The sequence below is a fragment of the Mesocricetus auratus genome, unplaced genomic scaffold (assembly GCF_017639785.1).
Source record: "Mesocricetus auratus isolate SY011 unplaced genomic scaffold, BCM_Maur_2.0 Super-Scaffold_100037, whole genome shotgun sequence".
Lineage (NCBI taxonomy): Eukaryota > Metazoa > Chordata > Mammalia > Rodentia > Cricetidae > Mesocricetus > Mesocricetus auratus.
In genome coordinates, this window is record NW_024429215.1 from 10,766,380 (window position 1) to 10,790,823 (window position 24,444).

The 24,444-nt window shown below is 46.7% G+C and overlaps 2 protein-coding genes across 2 annotated transcripts; both read right to left on the bottom strand.

The window, feature by feature from the left end:
• Positions 1–576: 576 nt before the first annotated feature.
• LOC121135357 (zinc finger protein 501-like) lies at positions 577–3,855 on the bottom strand. Its single transcript, XM_040734013.1, has 2 exons — positions 2,964–3,855; positions 577–2,475 (listed from the first exon to the last, which is right to left on the bottom strand). The coding sequence occupies exons 1-2, from the start codon at positions 3,121–3,123 to the stop codon at positions 1,418–1,420; spliced, it is 1,218 nt and encodes a 405-aa protein (XP_040589947.1). The 5' UTR covers positions 3,124–3,855; the 3' UTR covers positions 577–1,417.
• A 7,825-nt stretch (positions 3,856–11,680) lies between these two features.
• Positions 11,681–17,164, bottom strand: LOC101835723 (zinc finger protein 773). The gene is made up of 5 exons (XM_040734012.1): positions 16,904–17,164; positions 15,203–15,241; positions 13,954–14,080; positions 13,243–13,341; positions 11,681–12,778 (listed from the first exon to the last, which is right to left on the bottom strand). Exons 1-5 carry the CDS (start codon positions 16,973–16,975, stop codon positions 11,886–11,888), a joined length of 1,230 nt encoding a protein of 409 aa, XP_040589946.1. The 5' UTR covers positions 16,976–17,164; the 3' UTR covers positions 11,681–11,885.
• Between the last annotated feature and the right edge of the window lie 7,280 nt (positions 17,165–24,444).

Here is a 24,444-nt window from a genome sequence, read left to right on the forward strand (position 1 = left end):
GTTAATTATACAAACAACTTAAGTGACTGTTGCTTTAAATACAATCAGTTATTCTTTGCCTTGTAACTAGAGACTTCAGACTAAGGTAGTTATTGGAGGTATTTGGTTATTCTGGTCATTTTCTTTTCTTTTTTTTGAGATTTTATTTATTTATTATGTAGCGTTTTGTCTGCATATATGCATGCATGCCAGAAGAGGGCACCAAGTCTCATTACAGATGGTTGTGAACCACCATGTGGTTACTGGGAATTGAACTCATGACCTCTGGAAGAGCAGCCAGTGCTCTTAACCTCTGAACCATCTCTCCAGTCCCTCTGGTCATTTTCTTGGTTGCTCATATACTTGGTTGATTTATCTGCTCATTTCTTTCGTCTGCATTAGGTGTTTACTTTTCTAGTTTTTATCCATTATACCATTTTACAAAATATTTTTCAAAATGCTGTTATTTTTATGAGTGTTTCACGTGTATGTGTGCATGTGTTTCTGTGGAGTCAACTTCTTCCAGTACCGGGCATGGATAGGATGTTTATACACACATGCAGGGAAAAGCTCACATACATGAAGTAAATAAGGAAATCTTTGTAATTTTTTAAAATTTATTCTTTGGAAATGTGATACATACAAAGAATCATTTTTATTTAAAAATTTCAGACAATGTAGTTCTTTCCCTTCTCCCAACTCCTCCCAGACCCTTCCCACCTTCCAACCTGCCCAACTTCATGTTCTCTGCAAAAACGTTAAAACAAAAACTAAACAAACAAAACAATAAAAAAACACATCAAAGCAATAAAAAAAAAACTCATGCGTTTGCATGCACCCACACGAATACACACAGTCTGTTTTCTGTTGGCCATCTACTCCTGGGCACAGGGTTTGCCCTAGAGCGTGGGGTTGACATACCTAACGACTATTCATTGGAGAAAAGCTGATTTTCCCTTTGCCAGCAGGTATCAAGGGCTTCTTGGTTAGAAGTGGGATGTTGTGTGCACTTGCCCTGTCAGTACCAGGATGTCATCTGGTTTGAATCTTTCTGCCTTGAGCACGCTGCCTGTCTCCGTGGGTTGGCATGTGCGTCAGTCCTGCTTCATAAAGACTTGCCTTTTCCTGGGAGTCATCCTCATACAGTGTTTTTGCCTCGTCTTCCAGAGAGACCCCTGAGCCTTGAGGGGAGGGGTCTGAAGAAGACATCCTGTGCAGGGCTTAGTGATGCAAAGTCTCTCACTATCTGCACACTGTCTAGTTGTGGCTCCCCTAGTTAATTACCAGCAACAAGTTCCTCAGACGAGGGTTCCACCAAGCGCTGGTCTGGTAGAAAGTTCTCCACATCTGAAGCATTTAAGTTTTTTCCAGTGATTTTTTTTACCTTTTGGAATCAGACGACCAGAGGACTTTCCCACATCCGTGCTCTCATCGGTGTTTATCTATTGTGACTCTTCTGATGTTTATAGAGGCCAGAGCTATGGCAATACACTTTGTCACATTCCTTGCATTCATACTGCTTTCTTGTAATATGAACTCTCTTGTGCCTAATGAGGTTGTAATCTGAGGTGAAGACTCTGCCGCACTCATTGCACACACAGGGTGTGCTATGAATTTTTTGGTGTTTCACCAGGTGACAATTTTGCATAAAACACTTCCCACATTCATTGCACTGGAAAGGCCTTTCCCCGTTGTGCACCCGGCCATGATACAAAAGGCTGGACTTTTCCCTAAAGGACTTCCCACACTGATCGCACTTGTAGGGCTTTTCGCCACTATGAAACCGATAGTGACTTGCAAGGCTGACTCTGTTCCTGTAGGATTCCCCACACTGACTGCACTCAAAGGGTTTTTCTCCAGTATGAACACGATAATGACATATTAAGCTCGATTTGTTCCTGTATAATTTCCCACACTGGCTACACTTATAAGGCATTTTCCCACTGTGAGCATTCAGGTGGTTAATGAGAGATCTCTTATAATTGAAGGCTTTGCCGCACTCGCTGCATTTAAAACGCTTTTCTCCAGTGTGGGTTCTCAAGTGCACCGCGAGATGCGCGTTCTGGCTGAAGGATTTCCCACACTGACCGCACTTAAAAGGCCTTTCTCCGGTGTGTATCTTCTGGTGTCGAATAAGCCGGAACTTATGACTAAAGATTTTGCCACAGTCACTACACTTGTAGTTTCTGTTCTCGGAGTGAGCGTCCTCGGCGTCCTCAGAGCGTCTGTGTGGCTGCCCAGCACTGGGGGTCCCCTGAGACTCAAGAGGACTTGAGGCCTCCAGGGAGTCCACCCCTTTGTCTGTGCCTTGTGACATTGTCTCTGACGGGTCACTTCTGCTGGTCTTCACAGCTGGAATCCTGGCCCTTGCTGTTGGTAGGGGTTCGTTATCATAATTCTGCTTCTGCTGTTCGAGTGTGGTTGCATTGACCCCTTCTTCTGCAGAAATACTCTGCTCAACGGCTGATGGCTTGCTCTCCTCTCTGTTCCCACATCCTGAACACAGAGAAATACTAATGAATGGAACAGAGACTACGGAGTGACAGACAACGCATATTGCTACCAATGTTGAGATTTTCCCCAGAATAATGGGGCTAGTTAGGGGTGATAAGGGCCTATTAGCATGCTGACATTGTCAAGATCATCGTGGCTTTCTGTAAGCCTCGGCTACTGGAGATGCAGAGGGCAGCACTAGGTGATCTAGGACCATAAGACATGACAACCAAAGAACCTGCATTCAAGGACTGCTCAGGGTATTTCACACACTAGCACAATCCAGGAAATCCTGTGCTTCACTATTGCAAAGATGGTCCATGGGGAACTGCTTTGGTTTAAAATAACAGGGAAAACTGGGATGGAATCTGTCATTATCCTTTGGCTTGGCACCAAAACATCAGACCCATCAGAAAGACACTTCATATGAACTCATACTGAGTGCGTGTATGAGTAACATCCATCCACCCTCCAAGTACCTGTCCACATACCTGGAGTCAGGAATCTCAGTGCAGGGCTGAAGGGATCTCCTGAAGACTCCAGCTGAGTGATGCCACAGATCTCGGAAGGAACAAGTCCTAAAGTCAAACACAGGACACGTGAACATTCCATGCTAGATAGAACAGAGTGACACGGACCATGACAATCCATGGGAAGGAAACAAGTAAGAATGATCCCAGCAGGAGTGGCTTGCAAGAAACCTCCATCAACCAAAGATCACAGCCGTGTAACAGTCAATGTCAGGGGCTCACCCAGTGTGTGTCACTTGGAGGAGAAAGCAGTAGGTGGGTCATAGGAATGCTGTGTATTTACAGTGTCACTCTGGCCTACCGGTCACCTGGCAGAATGCACTCAGGCAGAATCCTGGTCAGCCCGGGTGCAAAGGACCCCTTTAAAAGAAAGAGCTCCGCCCACTTATGCTGTCTTCTGTTTGCCCCTTCTCTTCCGTTCTCTCTCTGTCCCTTTACCTCTTTTCTCTTTCCTTTCCCCCTCCCCTGTCTAATAAAACTTCTCACTTAAGCTCTGTCTTCCTGGAGTGTTTGTCCCTCCCCCTAGGTCACCCTCGCCTGCCATGGAATCCTCCAAGGTCCCCCATGCACATTATTCCTAACAACCAGACCTTGAGAGCTATAAAGTTGACCTCTATTATGCTCACTATGTGGCTCCTGATCCCACACTGCTTCCTGTGGATCTTTCTGTGCCCAAGAGCAAGAGAAGATGGAAATGGTTCAAGAGAAGATGGAAATAGTTCATGCCCAGGATTATCACTTGCATCCAGGACGGTGGGAAAAGATTCATGGAGCATGGTGTAGCTTTGGGAAAATACATTTCTCCGCGGAAAAGAAGCCAAGCCCCTCAGACATGTTCTGACAAGATGGGTTGCCCTTACCCAATGAGGCCATGATAATGAAGATCTCCGTCATTATTCTGCGGTGCAGGAGCCTCTGAGAGTCATCAAGAAGTGACCATTCTTCCTCTGAGAAGTAGATAGCCACGTCCTTAAATGTCACACAGCCCTGCCACAATGAAGATATATCTGAGTTCATACGAAGCCTCCCTCTTTGGTGCTCTGGCCATCTCCAAGATGGCCATTCCCACTTAGCTTCCTTCCTCAGAGGGTAACCAAGCTCTGAAGCCACAGAAATCCAATCTCTCCAGGTTTCTTGGACTACCGTGTTCAAGAGTCTAATCTAACAGGTAGATGGACAGAAGGAGTCGATCTGTCTTTGCAGTGTGACATCTAAAGGCCCTCGTTTCTATCATACAATTCATATGGATTGCTCTAGATGATCTTACTACGTATGACCAGATTTGTGCCACTGTACTATGCCAAGGCACATGGACTTGGAGGCCATCTATGCACACTCAACATTCACCCATTCTCTATCTGTATTTCTACGTAGCATTCAAGTCCAGGTGCTTAGCCTCTGAGTTATGCACACATTCTGTCTGTCACAAAATCCAACAAAGACCACGGATACCCGTGGATTTCTGAGCATTCTCAATCCATCTCAGTTCCGGGGTTTCTTTCTTCCTTCATTTTCTTTTTTAGTTCCTTGCTTTCTATGATGGTCATCACTGGAATTTTTGTTGTTTATTTTTTGTTTTTGGAGACAGGGTTTCTCTGTAGCCCTGGCTGTCCTAGAACTCACTCTGTACATGAGGTTGATCTTGAACTCACAGAGATCCATCTGCCTTTGCCTCCTGAACGCTGAGATTTATGGTGTCCACCACCATGCCCATCATCATCACTAGAATTTTAATTCCTCTGATTCTTTTAAGACAGTTCTGCCGAAAGTTGGAAACGGTGCTGGCTACTCTTATGTTAACTTGACACAGAAATTAGAGTTATCTGAAGGGAGGGAAACTCAATTGAGAAAATGCCACCATAAAATCCATCTGTAAGGCATTTTCTTAATTGGTGATTGATGGGGGAGGGCCTGGCCCATTGTGGGTGGGTGGTTGTATCCCCGGGTTGGTGGTCCTGGGTTCTATAAGAAAGCAGGCAGAGTGTACTCAGCAAAGGTGTTCCCTCCACACACGATTAATCTTTTGAAGTGTTTTAGCACAGAGTCAGGTGTGGTGGTGCATGCTTTGCATTTCAGCACTCAGGAGGCAGAGGCAGGTGAGTTTGGAGAGTTTGAGGCCAGCCTGGTCTACATCGTGAGCCAGTGTCAGAACAAACAAACAAAAACAGTGTCAATACAAAGACTTGCATGTGCCCTCCGAATGGATGACTCGGTTCACGAATATCCAGCGAAGAATAATACTACACCAGGCATAGAGGCACAGCCTTTAATCACAACACTCCAGAAGCTGAAACAGGTGGGACTCTGAGAAAGAGGCCAGCCTGCTCTACATAATGAGTTCTAGATCAGCCAGGGCTACAGAGTGTGGCCTTGTTGAAACAAGACAAAACAAATACAATAATCAGCACATTAGACATCAAACATCGAATATGCTTTTTAGCAATTATTAGGTGCTTATAATAATGCTATCCGTGATAATATATACACATGTGTGTGTACCTATAAATATGTGTCTATCAATAGAGTCTCATTATGCTTACGTGGCTATCCTTGACTTCACAGAGATCAGCCTGCCTCTGAGTGATGATGAGATTAAAGTTTTGTGCCCCCAAAGCCCAGCCATGCTGTTTTAATTGCCACTGAGTAAGGATAATGACCAGATCCTGTTGAAATGAACACCTTTTTATTTGCTAAGTTCCACAGTCCAGAATCCTACATCCTATGATACACATCAAGATCCCCTGCCCTGCCCTGCTCTGCCGGTTCATGACCCCAGGGCTCTTGTATTCAGGTAGGCCTGGGACCACGTGGCACTTACTTGGGTCTGGGATCCTGGCTCAGCGGCTGCCATCACACTCTGCTGGCTGTCAGGGGACAGGGATCTTTGAACCAAGGTCAACACAAAGGTGTCACAGACTTCAGACATACCTTGGTACCAGAAGACAAAGCTCTTCTTTGGTAACTTCCTGCCCTGGACTACTCAATGTGACACCGATTTTCTGTGGAACTGGGTAACTCAACCAGGAACGTTTTGAAGAGTCTTTTGCCAGCAACGCTTTAAAAAAGAAAGTTTCACACCCCAGGCCTGAATATATCACACCCCATGGCAGGCCTCAGGAGCTGGTGGTCAACACAAAAGGGACTACCCAGGCTTTTGGTGGTGGTGTGTTTATTCAACTGCCTTTTTAAAAAAAATAAACCGAGAAAGTGTATGAAGTTGAGTGTGGGTGTGGGTGAAATCTGGGGGGGAGTTTGTTGTGGAGGGGAAATTATATGACTAATATATTGTATGAAAAATTAAATTTGTTCATCTAGTGAAAAACGGTGTCTCTGTAACGAAAAATAGTTTAGGATCAGATGTCTTGTGCTGCTGGGGGTGATTCCTCACAAAGTTCCTGGATGGGTACAAACTGGTTTACCCTGTATTGACCAGGGCAGGGAGGCAGGAGAGGAGGAAGTCAGACACTCAAGCGACCTGCTCAAGCCTTGGGTAGGGACTGCCAAGTTTTTCTGCCTTGTTCTCCAAGGCAGAAAGGATGCCCGTATCGAGTGAATTCTGAGCGATCCCTAACCCGATTGCTTGATTGTCCCAGGGCGTATGTCATAACCTGGAACACAGGGCCATGATCCCATACAGGGATCTATCCCGGTAGCCCGGTACGGTGAACTTCAACTTTGCCCTCTTTAGGATTGGGGATTTCTCATCTGCATTGAGGCTCATTAAGGCAGTTGGGGACTACAATCTAAATTCCAGGTCTAGGTGGAGACTTGATTTTGTTTTGTTTTGTTTTTCCGAGACAGAGTTTCTCTGTGTCCTGGAACTCACTCTGTAGACCAGACTGACCTTGAACTCACAGAGATCCTCTTGCCTCTCCACCTTGCAAGTGCTAGGAGTCATGGTGTGTGCCACCACTGCCCAGCTGAGAATTGATATTTTAAACTCTGTGTTCTATTACATGTGTCCTTTCCTACTTTAAAATGCCAATCCAGAGGTTAGAGAGAGATGGCTCAGAGGCTGAACGAAGGGTCTTGGTGTGTGAAACCAAAAACAGGAGCCACATCGTTATACATTGTTACTAACCCTCAATGCCTTACAAGAGTAAGTTTCTGTCTCCTAACCCTAATATATCCTGCCAACCATGTTTGTCAACCTATGCTGAACTTGTGACCCGATGATGTGAGCCTACCTCTTTGCCTTGCTAATCTCCTGAACCTAGGATTGCCCTTTTGCCTTAGGAAAATGTGTCTTCCCAGACACCTTGTTGACTTCCCTGTCACATGACACATTCTTGCACTTATCTACCCCACAGGCAGCGGTGAGCCCCGAGTCCCCCAGGTGCTTGAGCCCTGAGTTCCCCAACTCTCCTGTCCGGGTGCTAATGGCCAATTACCTCCACAGCTTTTCTCTATCAACCCCAACCCGTCCCAGGAAAAGGGACCTCAAATGCCAATGAGGTTCTGTTCTCTGGAATCCCAGCTTTGGGAGTGGCAGCCCAGCTGGCTAGTCTACTAAAACAGGAATTAGTTTTTCTCAGGTCTAACAGCCACTCTTGCAGAGGACCCAGGTTCAGGTCCCACGGGCACATCTATCCAGGGTATCTGTTGCCCTCTTCTGGTTCCCACGGGCACACAGGTGTCCACTCTTACACAGGCACCAAAGATTCATACACATAAAATAAGTAAATCCTTCTCAGGGTTGATCCAACTGGGCTTGTCAGTCATCTGCCCAAGAGCAGTTCTAACTCTTTCAGCTGGAATTCTCAATCCCTAAGCAATCTAGGTCCCCTGAGGAGATTCTAAGATGAGGTGGCACTGAGTGTCTGAAACTGTCCTCCGTAGACTTCGCCCGCACAGACACATTTCCCAGCATCCCGCAGAGCCTCTCTTCTTACTTAGAAAAGCAGCCCGGCTGGCTTTGCTCTCCTGGCCAAAGACTGGGTGGCCTTTTCCAGACACTTAGTCTTTTCTTGTTGGTTCCTCAACCCACATCCCTTCCAGCACGAAGCCACTGTGTCCACGAACTCGCTTTAGGGTCTCCATTAGAGGAACAGGACAGCGCCACTCAGACTCAAACATAGCTTCCCGTACGTTTTCTTCTGGCAGCTTCTGGGAGTTACAGTTTGTCTTATCCGCTAAAGTTTTTTGTTCGTTTTTCTTCTTACCAACCCTGGGAAATTGGCTTTGAACTTTCTTTCTAGTCTATTTCATGTATGTATATACATATATATATATATATTTTCATGTATGTATATATATATATTTCATGTATGTATATATATATTTTTGTTTTACATTTTCTTTGCAACCCTCTTTACGTTTTTTCATTTTCTGTATGCTCACAGTTGGGAACGAGGGTCAGATGAATCTCCTGGCATGCAGGTTGTCAGGCTTGGTGGCCGGCAACCCCCCCTCGGCCCCCGCCCCTAGAACCGTCTCACAAGCCCCTAAGTTGTTTTGTTTCTTCTTTTTTTTTCCTCTGTAGATTGTATTTTAATTTACATTAGTGTTTGTGAGCAAGAGTGGGCATGCATATGTTTGCCTCCAGGGGCAATGGGACTTGGATCCCCAGGAGCTGAGGTTCCTGGCAGCTATAAGCTACCAGGACTAGGTGCTGGGAGCTGCACTTTGTCCTCGGAGAGAAGAAAGCATTCGTGACCATGGGGCTATCTCTCCAGTAGCAGCCCCACCCCTGGTTACTTATTTATTTGTGGGTGGGACTTATGTTGTAGCCCTGGCTATCCTGGAACTTGTAGAGCAGAGTGGCCTTGAAATCAGAGATCTTCTTCTCTGTCTCCCAAATGCAGAGATTAAATGCATGTACCACATCTGGCTTCATCCATCCATCCATCCATCCATCCATCCATCCATCCATCCATCTATACTAAGAGAGGGCTGGAGAGACTGCTCAGTGGTTAAGAGCACTGGTTTTTTCTTCCAGAGGCCCTGGGTTCAATTCCCAGTACTTACGTGGCAGCTCACAACTGCCTGTAACTCCACCTCCAGGGCATCTGACCCCTCACACAGGCATTCATGCAGGCAAACCACCAACACACACAAAGTAAAAATAAATAAATAAATAAAAAAGACTAAGAACCCAGAGATGGGCACAGCTAAGCGCGTGTGAGGACTAAAGTTGTGTTTTAAGTTCACATCACTGTGCTTAAGAAATCTATAAAGCTGGACATTGGTGGCGCATGCCTTTAACCCCAGCGCTCGGGGAGGCAGAGGCAGGCAGATCTCTGTGAGTGTGAGGCCAACCTGGTCTTCAAAGAGAGTTCCAGGACAATCTCTAATCCTACAGAGAAACCCTGTCTCGAAAAACCAAAAAAAAAAAAAAAAAAAAAAAAGAAATCTATAAAAACAAAAATGCCTCTAACTTGTAAGCCTCACTTGTCCAAGGACCAACAAGTTCCTAGTATGTCGGGGGCTGTTGTTCATGGAAGATAACAAGAAGACGCATGTTTCCATGTTTGTGAACACAGTTGGCTGCCCCATCACACCTAGCTGGGAGGTACCCAGGCAGGAAGGAGAAGCGTGTCAAGATGCCCACCTGTCACCAACTGGTTGAGGGCAGGAAGGATGTGGTCTTGTCGTTCTCGCCTTTATAAATCTCTGACTAATGTAATTTGGTGCCGTACTCTGGGAATCCCGGGTATGGACATGGCCACTATCCGTCATCCTGGCCAAATCTGACTCAAAAATTGTGCTCGTGGTCTTATTCTTGCCCCATGGGATTAACAGAAAAGCCTTCAAAGGCTTTGGGAAGAAGTAGCCCTCAAGGAGAGGCTGACCTTCAGCTTCTGAAGTCCTCTCCTCTCTCTATGTGTTTGCTGCACCTATTTCCTCATCCCTAGGAAAAAACTTTCTGACTGGCTGATGCTATCTGCTCATGACTGCCACGCTTAAAAGTTTCCACGCTGCTACCTGTATGACTGGAGATTTTTTCCCAGCCTTTTAATTCTTTTAAGTGAGAGAAAACAAAGCTTGCTTCAAACTGTGCTCAAATGTTGTGGTAAGATCTTATTCTCGCCCGGTGTTGGTGTCCATACAATCCCAGCGCTCGGGAAACTTGGGTTTGGAGAATCAAGAGCCTGAGGCCAGCCAGGCACACAGCTCTGTCATAAAACACTCAAGGACAGACACGGAAAGGAAATGGACTTTGCTACTTGTCCTCAGACATATGAAGTCAAGTCAAAACATTGCTAAGTGCAGTAGCACTCACCTCAATCCCAGAATTCAAGAGGCATAGACCGGCAGATCTGTCAGTTCTGACCTAGTCTACATAGAGTTCCAGGCTAGTCAGGGCTATAAAGGGACATCCTACCTCCCTCCCCAATAAAGGCAAAAACAAACAAACCCCACACTCATGTACATAAAAATTTAAAACAATACTATAGAACTATGCTGGGGAATATGCTCTCTCTCTCTCTCTCTCTCTCTCTCTCTCTCTCTCTCACACACACACACACACACACACACACAGAGAAAACCAAGAAAAGCACAAAGTTTGAAGGGTCACTCTTCAAAATCATACATATGTACATGCCTTTAATGTCACCACTGGGAAGGCAGAGGCAGGTGGATCTCTCAGTTCAGCAAGTTTCAGACAGCCAGTGATACACAGAGAAATGCTGTCACTAACCCATATAAAACACAGAATGAGACAGTGCTGCTTAGGAGCACCTGCTGTCTTGCAAAAGGCTTAGGGTTCAACCCAGAACACACACACACACACACACACACACACACACACACACACACACACACACACACACACACACAGCCACTCACAGTCATATGGAAGTCCAGTTCCAGGAGATCCAATGACTTACTTCCTCAGGCATCACGCCTGCATTCAGCACACACACAGACACACAGGCAAACACATAAATGAAAGCATTTGGGTTACACTTCAACATGCGATCACAGGGGGACACCATGGAGCTCAAAACTAGCAAGAATCAGGGCTAGAGAGAGACCTCAGTGCTGAAGAGCACTGTGGCTTTCAGAGAACAGTGGTTTCGTTCTGAGCATTGATACTGTGATTCACAACTCTGTCCCTCTAGTTCCAGGGGGAGAATATGCCCTCTTTTCACCTTTGCAAGCACCAGACACACGTGTGATGACATACATAGACATAAGTAGTATGTGGGCGGACATACAAATATGCAACCAAACACACACACACACAAAAATGAGTGCAGGGTGGTGGCGGCACATGCCTTTAGTACCAGTACTGGGGAGCCAGAGACAGGCCGACCTCTGTGAGTTCCAGAGGCCAGCCTGGTCTAGAGAGTGAGATCCAGGACAGCCAAGGCTATCCAAAGAAACTCTGTCCTGGGGGGAGGGGCGGAGAATCTAACAACAGAAACCCAGCTGAAATTCGGGAGCCCAGAAGAAAAACCTCTGAAAACAGTCATGAAAGACTACAGAGGGGGAGAGCAAACATTTATTCAGGGCACTGTAACACTGAGTAAGAACGAGAAGTCACGTGTCATTACAAACCCAAGGCCCTTCTGTCCCCGCCCCTAGCCAAACTGAGCCACATGGAAACTCCGCTCCAAACTCCACAGTCAAGAACAGAGCTCCCTCCCTCTCTTTTATCTCCCTGGCATCCACTTCTTGGGAAGAGATCTACGAGAGGAGGACAGATCAATGGGCGTGTCTCTCACGGGGGGGGGGAGGCACTCTCCTAACTTCTGAGGTCACGGGTTCACGACATACCCTAGTCCAGTGACCAACCTTTCATGAATTGGAGGTGTGTATGAATGGTGCTGACATCTGCTCTTTTGTCAACGCTCCTTTGGTCCCACTGGGATGTCAGGTGTGCATTTAGATGGCCAAGGGACTTCCGACTTTGGGTTGCCCTTGTTGGACCTTCGTTTATCGAGCGTGAACCTTCCGGTGTTTATACAGGCTAGAGCTACTGCAATACACTTTGTCACACTCCCTGCAGGCGTACTGCTTCGCTACAATGTGAACTTTCATGTGTCTCACGAAGTTGTAACTTGAATTGAAGACCCTCCCGCACTCACTGCACTTAAAGGGCTTGCCATGGACAGTGAGGTGTTCAATGAGGTCAGAGTTTTGGGTGAAATACTCCCCGCACTCACTGCAGCCGTAGGGCTTTTCTGCAGTGTGGCTGTAGAAATGGTTCAGGAGGCCTTCCCGGCTTCTGTACGATTTCCCACACTCGCTGCACTCAAAGGGCATTTCTCCCGTGTGGAACCGGTAATGGACTTTAAGGCCTTCCCTGCTCCTGTACGATTTCCCACACTCGCCGCACTTAAAAGGCATTTCTCCCGTGTGAAGTCCCTGATGGGAAACGAGGGAGATGTTGTGCTTGAAGGCTTTGCCACACTCGCCGCACCTATAAGGCTTCTCCCCAGTGTGCATTCTGAAATGCTTAATGAGAAAGGCTTTCTGGCTGAAGGACTTCCCACACTCGCTGCACTGGAAAGGCTTTTCTCCCGTGTGTATCTTCCAGTGCCGGTTAAGGTGAGATATACTAGTAAAGACTTTGCCACAGTAAGTGCATTTGCAGTTTTTCTTCTCGGTGGCAATGGCCTCTCCACTCACAGTGCTCCTGGATGCCTCCCCACCACTGGAAGTCACCTGATGCCCGAGGAGACCCGAGGAAGTCTGGAGGACCATCGCATTGTCTGCCCTTAGCAAGGCTGCCTCAGCATGTCGGAGCATGGATGAATTAAGGTCTCCTTCCACAGAAAGACTCTGCTCAAAGGGGGGGGTTTCACTCTCCACTTTGATCCAACAACCTGAACAGTGAGAGACACTGATGAATGGCGTGGAGACTGTTGAGTGACAGACAGACAGCGCATATCACTAACAGTGTTCTGAGATTTCTCACAGAACACGGGGGCTAGTTCAGGGTGGCGAGGACCCATCGCCATGCTCGATTTGTCAGTGTCACAGGGCCTAGGGACGTCAGGGACAGCAAGAACGCAAGCATGGAGTGAATAACGGGGAGAAGGGCTGCGAGCCTTAACGCTGTCCTCAGCAACAGCTCTCTACAAGCATCAGCTGCTGAAGATGCAGGACACAGTGCAGGAGGTTGTCTAGGCCCCCAAAGACATGGTGACTGCAGAATCTGCAGTCAAGGATTGCCCTAGATATAATACACTCTAGCAACGGGCAAAACACAACATAAGAGACTGAACCAAGAGGGGGCAGTCCTGGTTCTAATATGTGCATACACCTACAATCTCCACTCTAGTAGTACCTGTCCACAAGCATGGAGTCGTGAATCTCAGTGCAGGCACGGAGAGATCTCCACAAGACTCCACCTGAGTTATGTCACTGATCCCAGAAAGCTCAAGTCCTAAAGGAAAATGACACAAGAGGTGAGTGTTCCGGACAAGGACTGGCTGATCCTCCAGCCCTTAACAGTCCAAAGTAAAAACACCTAATGAGAACAATCGCTATAAGAGTGTCTCGCGAGAGAAATAAATACTGAGCCCACCCCTGCCACAATTCCTGCCACCTGCAGACACAGGCATGCTACCTACAAGGAGACACAAGTATCTGCGTCACAGAGATGCCATGGCATCACCTCAAGGAAGACTGATCACTGTTGAGACTCCCAACCACCTAGTGATGCATGCCATTAATCCCAGCACTTGGAAGGCAAAGGCAGGAGGATCTCTTTGCGTTCCAGACGGCTTGGTTAATACTGTGAGTACCAGGAGCTCTTCCATAACCCGCCACAGAGACAAATATTGTCACCTCAAATGATTTGTTTGCCTTTACTGTTCTTAAGAGAGAAAATGTATTGTGTAACAAGCTGTGTGTATAACCTGCACTTTCAACTACAGGACAGTGTGGGGACAGACAGTGTTCACAAGCCACCTTTGAGAAGGATACGTCTCTTTGTAGGAAAAAAAAAATCTAAGCCTGTACAGACATGCTTTAACAGCATTGGGGGGGGGCTTACTCAGCGAGGACACAAGTTCGAAGATGTCTGTCATGACAGTCTGGTACAGGAGCCTTTGCGAGTCGTCAAGCAGTTTCCATTCCTCCCAGGAGAAGTACACAGCCACATCCTCAAAGGACACACAGCCCTGCCACAACGGGAAAGTTGAGTTTATATGAAGCCCCTTCTCAGGGACTCTTGTCATCCTCAAGACAGTCATTCCCACCTAGATTCCTACACCAGAGGGTACCAGGCTCTGAAGCTATGACATCGAGTCTGTCTTCAAGGTCCCACCAACCACTCTGGTCAGCACTCAGCAAGAACAGGCAGGTGGACTGATGGTATCTTAGTTACCTTTCTATTACTGTCAAGAGACACCACGACCAAGGCAGTTTACAGAACAAAGAGTTTATTGGGGGCTTACAACTCAGAGAGTGAGCCCATGACCCTCACAGCAGCAGGCATGCATGGCACTCGTACAGTAGCTGACAGCTTACATCCTGAACCATGGGTACCAGGCAGAGACAGCTAACTGACAATGGCATGGGCTTTTGAAACCTACAAGTCCATCCCCAGTGACACACCTCCTCCAGCAAGGCCACACCTCATAATCCTTCCCAAACTGTTCCACCAAGGGGGACCAAGTGTTGAAGTCTATGAGCCTATGGGGGGGCATGTGCATTGAAACCACCACAGCTGGAGTCAATCCCAGCTTCAAGGGTGCCACGAACAGTCCCTCCTTTCTAGCAGAGGATTCACGTAGGCTCCCCCAATCATCTGCCTCACACAGATCATATTTGGGTCACTGTCGTCCACTATGTCCCGGGCAGGAAGGCCAGGAAGCATCTACACACACTCTCACAGCTCACACAGCCGTCTTCACACCGAACTTCCATTCCCATCCCAGCATGCAAGCCCAGCCCTCAGCTACCGTGTAACCCCCAGCTCCCACCTTCCAGCTAATCCTGCAGACCTCATGCACACCTCAGGATTCCCCAGCCTTCCCGACCCATCTCCCTTCCAGGCTCCCTCCAATGCTCATCCCTGGAGCTTTAGGACCTCTGAAACTCAAGCCAGTGACTGCCATGAATGGAAACCTGGCCACGCATTCCCTGCTGTGGACATGGGGACCTTACAGCCTGAGCACCTGCCCGGGAAATCCAATGGGAGCAGAGAGAGAACGCCGAGCAAAGAGTCCCCAGACCCCACCATCACAGAGGTCTCTTCTGTGAAGACCGAGGAGTGTGACTCCTGGGCACCCTCCGCTTACCTCTTCCTGGTTGGGAGGCTTCATTGAATAATGGGAAACCTGTAGAGAAACAAGACTGTAGGTAACAAGCGAGGGTGCTGGTCTCCCAAAGGTTCATCCAGGTCCCTCTCATCACTGCAGTTGGGCATACCCAGCTGCCCCCTGGGCTGCACCCCTCAATGCTGTCCCTTACTGGGTGACCATGGACAAGCAATCAGTCTCCTCAATTTGTTCTTTGAGGATACGAATGGCAGCTTGCCTGTCTTATTTACCGTTCTATTGCTGTGAAGAGACACCATGACCCAGGCAACTCTTATAAAAGTATTTAATCGGGGTGGGAAGCAGAGTGGAGAGAGAGAGAGAGGGAGGGAGAGAGAGAAGCAGAGTGGAGAGAGAGAGAGAGAGACAGAGACAGAGACAGAGAGACACAGAGACAGAGAGAGAGAGAGAGAGAGAGAGAGAGAGAGAGAGAGAGAGAGAGAGAGAGAGAGACAGAGAGAGAGAGAATTTGACAACGGCAAATTTTCTCAGCTACACACTTCCAACCAGGCTACACCTCCTAATCTTTCTCAAACAGTGCCACTCCCTGGTGACTAAGCACTGAAACACATGAGCCTATGAGAACCGTTCTCCCCCAAACCACCACACACAGTCCTAGTCCAAAAGGAAAACCATTGCATCAAAGTCAGTCCTACGTGTCAAGGCTCAGTACAGGCTCTTCCTGGGCACATGACTGATGCTTGTCTCAAGAGCTTCACAAACACTTAAACAATCATTTCAGAATGCATGCATGGTTTTATCTACACACATTTAGTTACGAATTTAGCAGCCCACTTGTAGTGGGTGGTCCACGCTGTTAATCCTACAGAGAAACCGAGTGTGTGTGTGTGTGATTTAATTTTAGCCAGGTATAGTGGGGCACTCCTTTAATTGCAACACATGAAAGGCAAAGGAAAGTAGGTCTCTGTGAGTCTGAGGCCAGCATGGGCTACATAGGGCAATCGGGGTCACATGGAGAATTCAAATTGGGTACATAGTAACAGTTAACACAGTAGACTTTACTCAAATGATGAATGTTTTCACATTAAAAAAAAAAGGAAAGGGAAGTACTTCTTTTTTAATCTATCAGAGAGGCTGGAGGTGGAGGCCTTGCCTTTAATCCAATCACTCTGGATGGGGCTTTGTGAGTTTGTGGCCAGCCGCACCTACATGGCGAGGTTCCAGGACAGCCAGTACTGTCTCCGAAGGGGAAAAGAAATCTATCAGATATCTGAAGACTGCTCTACACCCCCAACTCCTGCATTAGTCCACAGGATAAACCTCCATCCACAACACCTTCTCCATACCCAGTATTCCTCGGGGAGGTTTGGAAAACTCCGAATAGATAGATAGTCTCTCCTCCATTCAGATCTTCCGCCACCCGCAGCATCCACAGATAAAAGCTCCTCAGGAGCACTGCGTCCTCCCCCCCCGCCCCATCTAATGCCAGCAGGGGTCACTCCAGGGTTTCTGTCTTTGAGCTCGCGCGGGCCTGCAAGCCTTTGGATGCACTAAGCATCTACTACTAAGCGTTGTGAGTCAGAGGGAATCGCTAGCTAGCATTTAAACGTCAAAACCATAACCTCGTCCACCAGTGCCCTACAATCGGGGACACCGGGCCTGCCCTGACCCAGATCTCAAAGCTCTAGAACTCAGGTAGGCGGGCGATCACGAAGCACTCACCTGGGGCAGGGCTCCACCCGAAGCCTCCACGATCACCATCGGGCTCCACAGGATGGTGGGGCCCTGGGACATGGCTTATCCCCGCTCCAAGCCTGGATCAGGTCACACGGGTGGTCACAAACCTCGGGTCCGTCTCTGTGATCAAGGAGAAACGTTTCTAACGCTCCGGTTTTCTTGTCATGGCCAACGCAGACGAAACCAGCTTTCTGTGAGCCATACTGACGGGTCCAGGAAGTTACAAAGAATCTCCTTCACATAAAGCCCAAAGTCCCGCCCAACGGTCTCGGTCGTCGCAGAACTACCGATTTTCATTGGCTGAGCTTCTTGCAATGCTTTCTGGGCAATGTAGTTCAAAAAGGATCCACTGTCAGCTCAGGACACAAACGCCTAGATGGAGACGACTCAGGTTCCCTGGACTTCATGGACATAGTGTGGATAATAGTGTAATTATAGACACGGCAATATTTGGGTGTGGGTTATGAATAGTAGGGGGTGAGCTACAAGGCCGAGCTTGCTGGAACTCTTCTAAATTCCAGAACTGCAGGCAGAGGCAGGGCTCTGTTTTAGAAGCCAGCCTGTCTTGTCATTCTGTGTTCCAGGCCAGGGGGGGCTACATAGTGAGACCTCGTTGTTTTGTTTAATGCTTAGAAATGCATGACATAGGGCAATGTTGTCTTTTGCATTTGAGACCTTCACCTTGTGTGACATGGCCCCTGCCAGTCAGTAACGGTAACCATGGAAGAGGACAAAAAGGACATACTTGGGATTCCTTCACCACGGGTTTCTAGTTTCAGGCTTCTCTCCCAACCCTTCTCCCATCAGCTTTTTGGTTTGTTTGTTTGTTTGTTTGTTTGTTTGTTTGCTTTGAGACAGTTTCTCCATGTAGCCCTGGCTCTTCTGTAACTCTTCTTTAGACCAGGTTGGCCTCGAACTCACAGGGGTTGAAGGCGTGTGACACCATGCCCGGTGACGCTTCTCGTTTTTTGCACACCAGAGTGGAGTCGTCAGGAGTAACTTTTTATGGTGCATGCCCATTGCTGAGGGAAACTGAGAGAGGACTCAGTTTTGGAAACAGCCTTGCTGTGACACTGTAGATGTGCTTCTGAAGGAAAGATTTGGGCAACAGCTGCTCTGGGAAACTGGAACACTGGCGCATCTGTAACCATGACAGCACCAGCAGGAGTCCTGCTAATTTCTTCTTTTTTTTTTTAATTTTTAAAGGTTTGTTTATTTATTACATATATAGTGTTCTGCCTACAGGCCAGAAGAGGGCGCCAGATTGAATTGTAGATGGCTGTGAGCCACCATGTGGTTGCTGGGAACTGAACTCAGGACCTCTGGAAGAGCAATCAGTGCTCTTAACCTCTGAGCCATCTCTCCAGCCCTCTGCTAACTTTTTGTATATGGCTTCTGCATGGTCCACTTTTACTTACAACTGCCATGGTCTCCATAGTGCATGCTCTCTGAACTACATTACCCAGAGGAGACTGCGCAGAAACGCCGGAAGGTTAGCCAGGCACAGTGGCACACACTTTTAATTTCAGCACTTGAGGAGGCAGAGAGGCAGAGTCAGTTGAATCTCTGAGTTCAAGACCCACCCTCTCTACGGAGTGAATTCCAGGACAGCCAGTGCTACACAAGAAACACTCTCTCGGTGCCTGAACAGGCCTTTCCCTTTAATCAGATTAATGACTGCCCTAATTGTCATCATAGAACCTACGTCCAGTAACTGATGGAAGCAGACGCAGTGACCCTCAGCAACTCCTGGAGTTCAGTTGAAGAGAGGGAGGACATATGAAGCGGGGGTGGAGGGTGGGGAGTGGGGGAGGTGTGGGGGAGCTTGGGGTAGAGGGTGGGGGCAGAGCATGATGGGGAAAATCATGGAGACCGCTGACCCAAGCTAGTGGGAACTCTCAGACTCTGGATTGACAAGCGGGGAAATTGCATGGGACGGAACTAGATCTTCTGAATGTGGATGGCAGTTATGTGGCTTGCTCTGTTGGGGGCTGGGACTGGCAGTGGGACCAGGACCTATCTCGGGTGCATGAACTGGCTTTTTGGAGCCCATTCCCTATTACAGGGTACCTTGCTTGGCATTGATACAGTGGGGAGGGGCTTGGTCCTGCCTCAAGTTGGTATGCCAGACTTTGTGGACTACCCAAGGGAGGCCTTAGCCACTCTGAGGCGTGGATGCAGGAAAGAAGGGGAGGGAGGGGGAACTGGGATTAGTATGTAAAATGAAAAAAAAAATTAAAGAAAGAAAGAAACCTTTCTAAAAGAAAACCAAGAAGGTGGGAGAGGCTAAGAGTCTTGTCCTCTGGCATCTAGACGGGTCTGAAGTCTGCACCGCCGTGGAGAGTCTGGCTCTAAGCCTTGGGTAGGGAAGTCCCTGTACATGTGCAGCCCAGTCAGTTGGTCTGGGAACTCTGGATGAGGTGATAAACGATCCCCGACCTACCTGATTGTTACAGCACCCTGGGATCCTGGGCATAGGGCTGCCATTCCTGATGTGATCAGTTTTTATTTTATTTTATTTTTACTCTTTTAAAAACGGTATGTACTTTCGGTGCCAATGCTGCTCCTGTAAACATGGTGAATATTTCTAAAACCCGTTGGACTTTCTACAAGGATGTGGCAAGCACCAGCTCCGCAAAAACTTCACAGGACCAAAGGACAAGGAAAACGGCCTCATGGCAGAACAGCAAATGGTGGGCAGATGAAGTCTGCTTTCTTCAGCAAGTCAGAAATAGCACCTGGTGCTCTTAAGTCCTGAGCCATCTCAGCAGTTCCTCCGGGGTTTTGTTTGTTTCTCTTGTTACCCAGTGGGTTAAACCAGGACCATGTGTTAGCCATCTATTTGAAGCTGTTCACTGGAGCATCTTGGTCTCAACAGTGGGTAGACAACCAATAATTCCCCTTCTCCCAAAATCTACCCACAGCCTATGGTTCTGCAGTGAAAGGTGGGCACCCCTGAAAAACTCCCCATTGATGGTCCCATTCTTGTGCAAACAATGGGCAGGTGACAGAAGACTGTGTGGCGTTGTTCTTGGGATCACTATGTCTTGCCCAGAAGATGACATCTCACAAACCTTCCAATCTTCTAGCTCTTACGTTCTGTCTCCTCTTCCTCAGTGTCCCTTAGCCTGCCAGGGACGAGGCTAAATGCCTTGTCCAGGGCTGAACATTCACCTGTGATTTCTCATCAGCCCCTCAAGCAAACAAGAGGCGCTTCTTCATCTGCTCAAATTCACTTCATAGAGGGACTTCTCTCATTAAGGGTGACAGTAGCATTTGTCTATGAATATAGACATGTAGTTAGTAGTCAGTTCTATGCTCTGTCTGTGAGCTAAGCAGCAGTATTAAATTCTGGTCTGGGGCCTGTGATCTCCCCAATCATGGGTTTTTGCCTGGGTTAACAGACCCAGGCATGGCTTCCCTACCGGGGAGTGGGACTACATCTCCTCAAAGAGTTGTTGCCCACCCCCAAGTCATACCAGTATTCCACAAGTATGCATATCTTGCCTACCGGAAGCAATCGGTTATTAAACAAAAGCCCCAATACTGAGGGTGAGACACCTCCTTATGAGTTGTTAGCCAGGGAAGCCCATGGAGGCATCCAAAAAATTACAAGCTTCTGTCACCCCTCTTGGCTGCCCACCAGTTGGTGTTGTTTGTTTGTTTTTTGAGACAGAGGCTCTCTCTGTAGCACTGGCTGGCCTGCAACTCATGATAAAGACCATGCAACCACAAGCTCTGAGATCCACCTGCTATGGCTGGAATTAAAGGCACGTGCTACCACCCCTACTGGAGTCATTTTTTAAAAATAGATTAATCTGTGTGTATTTGTGTATGCGTGTGCATCTGGGTGTGTGCACTTGGTCCAGCTGCAGTGTCTCCTTCACCGACTCCCTGCCCAGAAACATGAACCAGATAATATAAATCTCAAGTCCCTATCATCTTAAACATTTCATCGTATCAATGAGAAAAGTAACTAGGAAAGCTCTCATAGCTATTAGCCCTCATTTGTGATCCTGTCTATTATGTTATTGTGTATCTGTTATTAGAATAAGTATCTTATGTGTTTCTTTTCCCTTTTCTCTCTCTCTCTCTCTCCCTCCCTCCCTCCCTCCCTTTAAAATTATTCAGCAGGGTTTCTTTATATGCCCCTGGCTGTTCTAGAACTCTATATAGATCAGTAGGCTGGCCTCAGATTCAGAGATCTGCCTGCCTCTGCCTCCCAAGTGCTGGGGGGGCGGTGGGAAGGGGTATAAGCCAAAGCCCACATTGTCCTGCAGCAAGTGGTATGTTCATTTGCATTTGACTTTTAAGAATTTTTAAATTTTCCCCCTGATTTCTTTATTGATCCTCGGGTCACTCAAAAGCAGTGCTCAATTGCTTTTCTTTGCATAGTTTCTAGTGCTTTTTACTTGTTTATTTATTTTTGCTATTGACATTTACTTATTTCACTGTGAAACTAGTAGATACAAGTAATAATTTTGATTCTTTTGTATTTGTTAAGTTCTCATTTACAATGGGCATAGTGGGGCACACCTCTAACTGAAGCACTTGTGAGACCGGGGACCCGTCAACAAAGAGAGTTTCAGGACAGTCAGGGTTGTTACTTAGAGAAACCCTGTCTGGAAAAACCAAACGAAACCAACCAAACAAAAGACATAATTTATAGTTCACAATGTGATCTATGTTAGAAAATGCTTCACCAGCTGCAGACAATTTATCTTCAATAGTTGTTGATCCCAAATATTCTCTTTTTGAAAGTTTTTAATGTGTATAAGTATTTTTCATACATATCTGTCTGTGGACCATTCCCATCTCTCCAGCCCATCTGCAATAGTCTGAAGATCTCTTGCAATTTAATTATTCCCTTTTGTTTTTAAATTATTTTTATATCTAGGGGACAGATATTTTCGATGAATATGAAGTATAAGTCACCCACTATGAATGTCTGTGTGTTATTTACCTGTTTATGTCTAGCAATGTTTGTTTTAGAAAATCGCGTACGTGAATAGGTGCATATATATTTATTATTCCATGTTCTTAACAAATCGGTCCTCGTATTATGTTGTAGTGTGTTTTATCTAATCCAGCCTTAAGTAAAGTATAAGTTACCAGATGTAAGTTTAACTACGCATGGCTAGCTTGTGTCTTCCATGTGCTTTGCATATTATCTTACATCTTTTATTTTCCATCTCTTTGCCAACGATTTATTTGTTGGAGACAAAAAAAAAATGGCGAGATCTTGCTATGAACCTATGCAGTGGGTCTTTGTCCTATAACTAGAGAGCTCAGACTAATAGTAGATAGGCTATTTACTGGGGACTATTTGTTGATTCTAGTAATTTTGTTGGGTGCTTATGTTTAGTTGGATTGTTTATTCATTTCTTTCTCCTCTATTTCTTCTCAGAATGTGCTGGTTTCATGAGTTCCACACGACTGACTTTTTCCTGGTTCTCCTTTAGCTCCGTCTCTTGCTTGTACACTCACGATCGAGAAGGTCTTTCTTCAAACAGAGCATGTTGATGCATGGCTGTAACCCCAGGACTTGGGATCTGAAGGAAGGTTATGCATTCACGATCATCGTCAGCGATAGACTGACACACGTTAGTGCAGTGGTTCTCAACCTGTGGGTCTGGACCCTTTTGGGTGTCAAACAACCCTTTCACGGGGGTCTCCCAAGACCGTTGGAAAACACAGATATTTACATTACAATGTATAACGGTAGCAACGTTAGAGTTATGAAGTAACAACACAAGCAATCCTACCTATGGTTGGGGTCACGACAGCATGAGGGACCGAGTTAAAGAGTCACAGCACTCGGAAGGCTGAGAACCACTGCTTTTGTGTGTGCTTTATGTCGTTCTATTTTCTTTCATGTATTGAGGCCTGCTTGTTGCTAGGCTTTACCCACAAATGTCTCCTTTTCATTTGCTACTGCAGGGTCCCGCCGCTGTCCCTGGAAAGCACTCAGCTGGGGGTAAAGCCCAGGGCATACCAGGCAGAAGTACAAGACCCCCCCTCTCTCACATCGTACCACGGGCCTCTGCAGGGGGTCCTGCCTCCAGTCTGGGAAAGCATGAAAGGAGAGAAGTCTGTGCAGACACTGGAAGATCCTGTGTCACACGCCTCTGTTCATAGGCATAGTTATACCCTGTATATTAGGGATAAATATGCCTACACCTTCATGATTAGAGAATTCTCAACTCTTTAGAGGAACAAACCCTTAAGTCAGCAAGTTGACTAAATGCCCAAGTCTTGAGGGATCAAAGGAAATAGCTGGGTATGTTGACATTCAGACAGTCTCAGTTCTCAGGAGATTCTGCTGGGGTGGGGTGGGGGTGGGGGGAGAATCAAGAGTTTGAGGACCTCCTGGGATCAACAGTGAGACCTTATTACAGAATAAAAAGAAAAACCAAAACCCACAGACTTTGAGATTTTTCACAGGAATATCAAAAACTTTCAAAACGATAACAGAAAATAAGGGTTTTTTTTCTTTCGTATTCGTGTGTGTGTGTGTGTGTGTGTGTGTGTGTGAGAGAGAGAGAGAGAGAGAGAGAGAGAGAGAGAGAGAGAGAGGAAAGAAGGAAGAAAGGAAGGAAGGAAACACGAATCAGGAGAACAGAGAAAGAGAGAAAGACTCACTGGCTAACAGTAGTTGCTATTCTTGCAGATAACCTTGGTTCCATTGTCAGCATTGACTAGAAATTCACAAAGATCTACAATTCCAGTTCAAGGGCTGCTGCTGACTACTCTTACCTGCAAGGGGACCAGACGTACATGAGGTCCACATACATACATGGAGGCTTTGACATAAACCCACAAAATTAAACAAATCTTTATGATAACAAATGATGACAACACAAAATTAAAACTACAATTATACGCTGTTACATAGATATTAAAACGATTCATGTGAACACCTCACAACTTATAAAGGGACGATATGATGAGTTGGTATCTGAAATACTTCAGGAGGAAGTCTGAAACATACAGTTTAACTTCTTTAAAACTTAAAACTTGGGGCTGGAGAGATGGCTCAGAGGTTAAGAGCACTGGCTGTTCTTCCTAAGGTCCTGAGTTCAATTCCCAGCACCACATGGTGGCTCACAACAATGAGATCTGGTGCCTTCTACTGGCCTGCAGGCAGACATACAGACAGAACCCTGTGTAGATAATAAATTAAAAAAAACCAAACTTAACACTTGTGCTTGAGAGAGGACTCAGTATTTAAGACCACTTGCTGCTGTTGCAGAGGACCTGGTTTCCATTTCCAGAAAACACACTGGTTCATAACCATCTATAACTCCACTACCATTTTTGAACCTTGGCAGGCGGCAGGTACCAGGCACCAGGCATGTACTCAGTGTACATACAGATACACAGACAAAATACTCACATCTGAAAAAAAAAGCAACAAACACCTGTTGTGTGAGATTTTGCTTGTATTCTGACAAATAAAGCTTGCCAGGAAATCAGAGCCTGGAGCTAGCCACTAGTAACCATAGAGGTCTGGGGGTCTGTACAAA

Excerpts from the sequence above, each read along its gene's own strand:
- LOC101835723 (XM_040734012.1), bottom strand. The coding sequence starts at position 16,975 with ATGTCCCAGGGCCCCACCATCCTGTGGAGCCCGATGGTGATCGTGGAG. Across the intron at positions 14,081-15,202 it reads AGCCTCCCAACCAGGAAGAG|GGCTGTGTGTCCTTTGAGGA; the intron begins GTAAGCGGAGGG and ends CCGTTGTGGCAG. Across the intron at positions 12,779-13,242 it reads GACTCCATGCTTGTGGACAG|GTTGTTGGATCAAAGTGGAG; the intron begins GTACTACTAGAG and ends CTCACTGTTCAG.
- LOC121135357 (XM_040734013.1), bottom strand. The coding sequence starts at position 3,123 with ATGGATTGTCATGGTCCGTGTCACTCTGTTCTATCTAGCATGGAATGT. Across the intron at positions 2,476-2,963 it reads ACTGAGATTCCTGACTCCAG|GATGTGGGAACAGAGAGGAG; the intron begins GTATGTGGACAG and ends CTCTGTGTTCAG.